The 9026-nt window shown below is 44.4% G+C and overlaps 1 protein-coding gene across 1 annotated transcript in view; it reads left to right on the forward strand.

Annotated features, from left to right (window-relative positions):
- Positions 1–9026, forward strand: part of MRPL45 (mitochondrial ribosomal protein L45) — a 188268-nt gene that overhangs the window by 97730 nt on the left and 81512 nt on the right. Inside the window, exon 5 of the mRNA XM_018560593.1 lies at positions 6395–6443. Coding sequence (XP_018416095.1) covers positions 6395–6443 — 49 coding nt within the window. The remainder of the gene's footprint in view (positions 1–6394; positions 6444–9026) is intronic.

Here is a 9026-nt window from a genome sequence, read left to right on the forward strand (position 1 = left end):
GCAATAGATTTACAGCCAGCCCCGTCCCAGCTTCCCTCACTCACAGTTTCACTTGGATCCCTGTTGCCTCACGTGGTGCCTCTCGTAGTCGGCACTGTCGCGTCTCGGTGCTAAGCTTGTGGGAGGCGCTCACAATTCTGCCCTGCTAACATGAATAGGTTAAATCATGATCCATAGTACATATACAGTACACATGTCCCGTGCACTGCAGTAATAGAGTTACAATTATCCCCTGCTAACATGAATAGGTTAAATGATCCGTAGTACATGACATGTAGTTGTACTATGGATCATTTAACCTATTCATGTTAGCAGGGGATCATTGTAAATCTATTACTGCAGTGTACGGGACATGTGTACAGATAGAATGCACTGCAGCAATAGATATACAATTCTGCACTGCTAACATGAATGGGTTAAATGATCCATAGTACAACTACATATTATGTACTATGGATCATGTAACCCATTCATATTAGCAGGGGATAATTGTAAATCTATTGTTGCGGTGCATTCTATATGTAGTATATAGTACATGTACATATAGAGTGAACTGCAACAATAGATTTACAATTATCCTCAGCTAACATGAATGGGTTAAATGACCCATAGTACAGGGCTACATACAGATAATTTAATCCATCCATGTTAGCAGAGGATAATTGTAAATCTATTGTGCCCAGTGTATAAGCAGTGTCTACTCTATGTATTACATATAGGGTACACACTGCTAATACAATGGGCAGAGAGTAAGAAAAAAAAACAGCGCAAGCTTCGGTGCTAGGCATCGGGGCATTTTGACAAGTACTTGTGAAATTGCCTTGTATCGGGCCCGATTCTGATGCTAGCATCGGTATCGGGACATGCCTAGTTCTAAACCTTTGAAGGGTCGTATGGGAGGGTGAAGTTTCAGCCAAAAGGTTCGGGACAAATTTCCGGTGAGGAAAGGGAAAAAAAGCAAATGATCTGCATGAGCAGCTACTTTATGGTGGTGTGGGCCAATCTGTATACCTCCTAATGTCTGGAAGCAAAGAAAATGGTGCAAAAAAAAAAAGTTTAATAAAAAAATTATAAGAAAATATAGTGCTGATGAGTCTATTAAAGATAGGAGACAAACATACATTCTAAAATTGTTTCAAACTAAAATTTGTTCCAGAAATCCAATAAATGATATACCCTATAAATCAGGACAACTAAAATAAATTACTAATTACTTCCTGTTAGCTACACGAATTATGTACACAATATTCTTGCCAAAACTCTAAAAAAAAAAACACGTTTTTTTAAAATAAAATAAGAATTTATATATGCATATGTCACATCAAATAAAGCCCATTTGACCTTTATCCACTTGCTGACCAGGTGTTTACACCCCCTTCCTGGCTGTGCCATTTTTCAGTATTTAGCGCTTAGGTACTTTGACATTTATTCCGTCATGCAATGCTGTACTGAAATTAATTTCATACAATTTTTTGGGGACAGATCGTTTCCTTACTATAAACGAAAAACTACTGAACATTTTGATTTTTTTTTTTTTCCCATTGTTCGGAAACAATTATTGTGGTAAAATATAAAAGACGGGGTCACGTCAGGGTAGTAGACACCAAACATGTCAAGCTTTAAAATCGTGCGCACCCGCGAAATCACATAAAATTTCGATGGGGAGAGGGGATGAGAAATAGAAGAGCGTAGAAGTAAGAAAAAATTAGAAAACCGGAAATACTAGTAAACCATGACTAAATATAATTAGCTTTGGATAATAATTTGAATAAATGATACCCAGAGATAACCAAACAAAGTAAATGTAAGCATGGTCTCCAGCACTGAAGATAGGGTAGAGAACGACCCCCGCACCGGGTCAAAAGGAACCAACCCCGGGGATCGCTCCACACCCCAATACAGTTATGCAAAGGAGTGACCATCGCATAACCTTGTGAGCTGATCTGTGCAGGACGAACCCAGAGGAGTCCGCTCGCACCCAAAAGCACACAAGGGTAAAGGCACTGCATGGGGAGTAATGTACATAAAGCAGATCTACCCAGGAGGGGCAATTGACCCAGAACGAAACAATGATTTCTCAATGGAACCCCAGACCAGAGTACACAGAACAGATAAATAATCCATCCATATAGAAAGTCTATAGTAAAGGGCGGAGCACCCCCCAGTCCAAACAGAGCAATAGCTATACCAACATTTTCCAGCAGTTAAAGCAGATACTCACGGAACCACAGAGAGCATCGGTAAGGCAAGTGATCAGTAAGGTCCGATGACAGGTAAAGCAATCATGGTTCGCGTTCAGCTGGAAGTGATGGGAAGGTTGGGACGTCCATCTTCTGCATGGCGCTTTCCTCTGCAGGCGAGGCAAAGGACCCGGGGGGAGGAGAAAGATCCACAGTCTTCCAGACCGGAACATCCATGGGGGGGACATCAAAAAACGTAGAGACCTGATAGTTGATCCGGTTGTTGGGAGTGTAAATGTAGCACCATTCCTCCGGACAACAAGGGAAGAAGGATAACCCCAGAAGTATGTACCACCAGCATCCCGGATTACAGCCAGTAGGGGGTGTAGAAGTCTCCTCATCAGAGTTATGTGTGACAGGTCTGGTAGCAGAGTGACAGACACCCCATCAAACACCACAGGGCATTTCTGCCAGACCTTAAGCATGAGCTCCTCTTTCAGGGTGTAAAAATGGACCCGGCAAAGGACATCCATAGACAAGGAACCATCCGGAAAGCTCCAAGAGTTTACACGGTGCACTCTATCCCACTCGTTGGGTGATAAAGCTGATCTGTCCAAAAGAGTTAAAGATGCTGATTTACCGTATCTCGGAGTTCAAACAGGAGTTGCCTCAGGAAAACCCCAAAGCTTGATATTATTTCCCCGACTCCTGTTTTCAAAATCATCCTGATGCAGAGTAAGGGCAGAGAGTTGGCGGTTATGTCGCTTATTCGGCTCTTCCAAACGTGTGCGCTTTTGAGACAGTCACGATCAGCAGTTAAAATCTTATCTTCTAGCAGGGAGACCAATTGCCTTGTCTCAGTGATTTCCTACTTCAGAGCTCCTACTATCCGAGTGACTAGAGCCTCCAGGTCTTTCTTCATGGGGAGAGACAACAAGATGTAGGCCATCTCCGCTGGGGACAGGGCGGGGCCGACTCAGCATCACCATGTGTGGCTGGAAAAGGGGAGGAGGAGGCACTGAGTATGGGAGAATTGGCTCTGTCACAAATCTCAAGAAGAGGCCGGGCTACCCGCTGACACATCCGGGGGTGGAGGAGAGACCCGGTCAGGGGAGTTTCGCACAGCCTAGGTTGCTGCTCTAGCCGTCGGCGCCATGTCATCCCCACACGTAGTTCGATCAGCCGGAGCGGTGCTTGCAGGCAGAAGCGCTGGAGAGTAGAGGGAGATGCACCACTACTCTCCCGCAGTGTTTTGCCATGTTTTGGGCGTGGAGGCAGCTGGGAGAAGCCGTAGATAACAGTTCCCAATGGCCCAGTAGGTGTAGAGCTCGGTGTGTAGGCTTCCTCATGCAGCCATCGCCAGACCACGCCTCCCCTGCCTTCTGACTGTTACCCAGCTACCCACGTCCCGTCCTCTTCCAGGCTACCACCCTCCTCCTATTCCTTGCAGATTTATTGGGATCAGATGTGTGTCAGCTTTCACCTGTTCTCATATCTGATTACTCACTTTTGTAAGTGGATATAGCAAGCAATGTTGTGTTGGAGATTTTTCTTTGTGTTCTAGGCTTTTTGAGGCAATACTGTCAGAAGCCAGATGCAGTTAGCAGGGCACTCTGTGAGGGGCAATAGCTCGTCCTTTAATTGATACTGACTAGCAAGCATTTTTTATATGACAACTTTTATTTTATCTAGGGCAGTGAACTTGTGTTGTCTCTGGCAGCCAGGCACTGTTATGCTTGAACCACCATTTTACAATTCCCCCCCCTTTCTGCTGGTGGCCAGGACTTGATGACACATTTGTGTGCGTGCCCATAAATGGTTTACAGCCACTTTCCTTCCGACAGTTTCTCTGTGTTTCCAGGTCCATTATGATGTCATTCTTCTCTGCAGAGCTGCATGTGAATGCTGGGATTTATGGTATCCACCTTCAAAAGGGTCTCATGTACTCCCCCTCCAGAACTTGGTAACTAGACATTCTCATGGAATAGGACAAATACAGTTTTAATATGATTGCATCATTAAACCAAGAGGTCTCTCTCATAGTGGGTTCTGTCCCTGGCATTTCTCAGAGGGCAGGTTTTTTTTTCTCTCTACTTTGGAAGATTGTAATGACAGATGTTAGTCTTTTGGCTTGTGGCGGATTTCTGGATGATGTTTTTTCAGAAATGTTGGTCTCAGGAGGAATCAAAGCTTCCAATCAACATACTGCAGTTATGATAATTAAATGTTTGTTACATCAATGTATCACCCTGGTCACTTATCTGGTCCAGATTAATTTAGACAATACCACAGCTATGACTTGCATACAGCATCAGAGGTTTGTCTTTGACAGTGCTTTAGCTTCCAGTCATCTCTGCTGTGCATATTCCAGGTTGCATTACTGGCAGTTAGAATTTCTCAGCAGACAATGCCTGGACCTGGGGGAATGGTCTACCCATCTAGAAGTGTTCTGGTACATATGTCTGCCTTGGGGAATGCAGGTTGTGGACTTGTTAGCTTCTCAGTTAAACAAAAAGATGTGTGGGTTTGTGCCTAGGATGTAGGACCTATTGGTGGATGCAGCAGATGCATTGGTAGCGCCATAAGATCTGTATACCCTGATTTCTGCTAAAGCTTTTGCCATGACTATTTAGAAGGCTCTAGGCCGAGCGCATACCTACCATTCTCATAGTTCATAGCCCTTTAGCACCTTTTAAAGGTCAGGTGTCTGCGCTGTATACATGTTCTTTTACAAAGTCCTCTTGCTAATCATTTGCTGATTATATACCTGTATACAAGGGGCTACACACATTGGTTCACCTGTTAAGCCTTAAATCTAGACATGGGATTTAAATCTAGTTTTGTCTGTGTTACAAAAACCTAATTTTTAACCTATTTGTAACATATATCCTTGATGTTTCTGTATCGTAAGATATAGCCTTTTGGCCATCACTTTGACCAGAAGGGTTTCTGAGTTACCAGTGTTGTCCTGTAAAGAGCTCCATTTTTTCTTGCTTAAGAACAAGGCTGGTGTTCCAGCCGGTGTTCTTGAATATGCAAGTCTTTATAAGATAGGAGTGTCTGCCTCGGGTGCTAGTTTTGGCTGAAAGGTTCGGCAAGTGACTTTAAATGCTCTTGGTTTTCCTTTTACCTTGGGATTTCTCTTGTTGGGTTTGTTCACTTTTGTCCATTTTGCTGTCTGCCCCTCTTTTTGTACTGCTGTTGGATGTCCCTAGGTTGCTTAAAAGTAAAGCCAATTTGTTTTTTTTCATGCTTTACTTTTATTTTTGATCACAGGAGTGCATTTTACCTGCTTCATTGGCAGGCTTCCCCCTGCCCCCCCCTCCCCGCCTGTCCCTTCATTGAGCTCACTGCTCCTCTGCAGGGACCATGGGATGAGTGATCAGCGGTTACTTTAACACTCGGCTCTCGGCAGCTAGCTTGGGTCAGCTGCACGCCGGCTCAAAGTATTGAGAAGGGTATATTTTATTTTCCAAATACTTCTCCTTTAATCTTCAACCTGTGTCACTCAACAGATGATGGGAAAAAAATTGCATTTTTGTACTTGCTGTAAATTCCTTTTTCTCTAAATCAATTGAAGGACACGGCTTTCCCCTCCTCGTATGCTTTCCTTTTCTCTTGGACTGTTTGAGCAAGGTAGGTGGCTCTATGGCTGTTTAACCCCAGGTTGCATAAAGACCCCCCTCCCCCTTTTTTTTCACCTATCTCATCTTACCTATTATGCTGGGCTTTCACCAGAAAATAGTCATCTGCTGTTTAGCAGGAATATCCTAGGGAGCTGTGAGAGCCCAGGCTAGGTAAGATTTGTACCAGAGCCGACCAAAAAAATAACACCCCCACTTTGACCCCCACCCCCCACAGTTTTATATTGTGAAGCCACAAGGGATTGCAGGGAGTTAAAGTGGACCTGGGCACTGAAGGTCTGATTTAATTTTCAAGTTGTGTCGTTCAATGGACTCTAGGAAAATGATTTTTTGGCTTGTGCAAAAGCCCTATTTTACTGCTTATTAAGAATATGTGAATATGTCAATGCCCATAGCCTGATCACTGTTCTCCTAACTGTACCCACCTAGTCAGAATTAAGGATTTGAAGTCCTAGATTTTGGTAAATTTTGCTTATGGTTTATGGTAGTAACTACATTTAGGAAAAAAAAAAAAAATCTTAAGTGTTTGTGGTAAATAACTTTTTTTTTTTTTCCCCCCTGCTGTTCTAGGTTTGATCGTCACAAGTTACATAATCTGGTGACAGAGCGGTGCTACCCTGTAAGTAAACGTAAAGTGGAACTTTTAAAACCTTCTTGCTACAGTAGGACAACAATGAGATGTAAACAAGCTTTTATTAACTTAGTGTGTCTAAATAAAGGGGGAAAAAATCCAATATGTTACAACTTAGTTATTAGACAAAGTAATTGTATTCAGTTTATTTTTCGCAGTCTTTTTTTTTTTTTTTTTTTTTCAAGTAACACACTTCTCCCCCAGTCATCTTCCAGGTTAGCATGTGGAGGTACCTCCCAAACAGGAAACACGTCACCAGCAAGAACTTAAAAAGACGGCCTATACCGAACTCCCCTCAGTTTGTGTGTCCTCTTTTCGCAGGAGACGCGTTACCTATATGGAACGTTTGAGGGAGAGACTCGCATGCTGTGCTGGATCCGTCCTGTTTAAAGCTTTCGCCTATCTATGGCTACTGGCTACCTTCCTTGGCGCTAGTGGGAGGTGTCCAGGTTCCCCCTGTTTCCTGTGCCTGGGGAGGGCCTCGACCGGTAGAGCATGCTTCTCCCCTGGTGGCTAGCTCATGTGCTCCTGGGGCTTCAGGACGCTGTGCGTGGCCTGACCGGAAGACTGAGTGCGTCATTTCCGGTAGGGAAAAACGTCACTTCCTGGTGCAATACATTCCAATCCTCGTTATTGGGGAAGGGGAGGTTCTGGCTGGTACTTTAAGGGCATTTCCTCCTGGCAGAGGCAGTGAGGACTCCAAACTGGGAGCAACAAGCTGCAATGGACTCCATAGACTTTTCTTCTTGACGCTCCGACCTGCTTGTCTCACTAGGGGCCTCTTGGTGGTGGGCTTCAAGTGTAGCGTGACACTAGCAGGGGCGGATCCAGAGTCTATTCTCGGGAGGGGCACTGCCAGAAAATAAAGTTTTGCTTACAGAACGGTTAATATTTAGCGTATCGTACAGTCCTAACCTTGTTTAAAACAATGACACATTTATCATTCCAGATTACAGATTTTTACATGACAGAGACAGAATATGTTTAACCACAAATAACTTTATTATCACAAAGATCATAAGCAGCTTGTATACTTATAACAGAAGTACTATTAGCATAGAGAGGAAGCCAGCTGCGCATTTTGCATAGCTCCCGCCACTGGCGGAACTACCAGGGTTGCAGCGGTCGCAATTGCGACCGGGCCCTGGCGTTCCGCCACTTGGGGGGGCCCAGCGAGGAAGAAGAGGGCCCCCCGAGAGAGTGCCGATTCTTGCCTGGCCGCGTCCTCAGAGCGGTGTTTGGCTCCGCCCACTCCTTCGGCGTGACTCAGTTCCGCCGCAGCCATCCCCATAAAGCCGGGAGACTTGAAATGCTCAGTTAGTGTCTTAGTATATCTAAAGCGCTGAGCATTTCCCGGCTGGCTACCCTCTCACTGCTACTCTGTCCTGTACCTCGGCTTTTACCCTACTCGACGAGGCAGTCTGCCTGTTATATCTGCAGCCTGTCAGATCCCCTGTCTGGAGACAGACGATCTCCAGTACTCTACCTCGATCTACATGCTAAGCTGGGTGAAAGGGAAACAGCCGGACCCTGTTGCAGGATATCGCAGCCCAGTTCTCGGCACTCTGGACTCGCTTTCTCAAAGGCACAGTACACCAGAACAACCACTCAACTACCAGCTGCCATCCGGAGGAGCAATCCTTACAGGGAGAGCAACTAATAGCAAGTATCATCTCCTTATATTGCTATAATTGGAAACAGCATGTATGGGCAGCTGTGCCGCAGGGATGGAGAGGCTGTCACCAGCAGAATGTGCTGCAGGCACAGCTGGGCAGAACAATCTGCTGTGTGAGGACCATCTCCTCTTAGCCCTGGCCGCGGAGACGAGGAAGAGGGCCCTGCTGGAGAAGGAAGGTAAGTAACCAATATACCAATACTAGGCATTTTCACGAGTACTCACACTTATTCTATCAAACCCCGACGTAGTCTAATTTGCTGACCTCAGCGTCTGTGCTTGCGCACAGACCTGTATTATCGAGGAAACCGGGATTTATTTACAAAGTATTTTGTTTAACCCTTTCGCTGCCAAGCCCTCGAACATTTTTCAAATCAGCTGGCCAAGCCCTTTTTGAATTTTCTGCAATTTTTTCCTATTGGTTTGATTTTCAACTGCTGCGTTGCTAGAAATATTAAACCGATAAAAATACACCATTCAATTGTTAAAACACACCGAAATCAGTATCCGTGCACAAAAATATATATTTTCTGACTAAATCTAAAAGATAAAACTGTATTGAGTTAATAAATAACAAATATTAGCAAATTTGTAATTGCGCCATTTTGCGAATAGGTAAAAAAATTAAGGTATGCAAAACTAAATCGACTTATGTAAAAAAATTCGACGTACGTACGGCTGATTTCAATCGGTGTACGGCTGAAATCAGCTGTACAAGCCTGAAGTGAATAGCCGAATGGCGTTCGGCTCACTTCACTTCGGGTTGGTTATTCACACGGCTGCCTTAGGCAGCTTTGTGAATAACCCCCTATGTGTCCCCAGTTATTTACAAACACTGGAGTGATCACACGATCACTCTGGTGTTTGTGCTGCACAGAGGATCGGTAAATATCAAT

Source organism: Nanorana parkeri, unplaced genomic scaffold, assembly GCF_000935625.1.
Source record: "Nanorana parkeri isolate BGI_ZX_2015 unplaced genomic scaffold, ASM93562v1 scaffold468, whole genome shotgun sequence".
NCBI classification, from domain to species: domain Eukaryota; kingdom Metazoa; phylum Chordata; class Amphibia; order Anura; family Dicroglossidae; genus Nanorana; species Nanorana parkeri.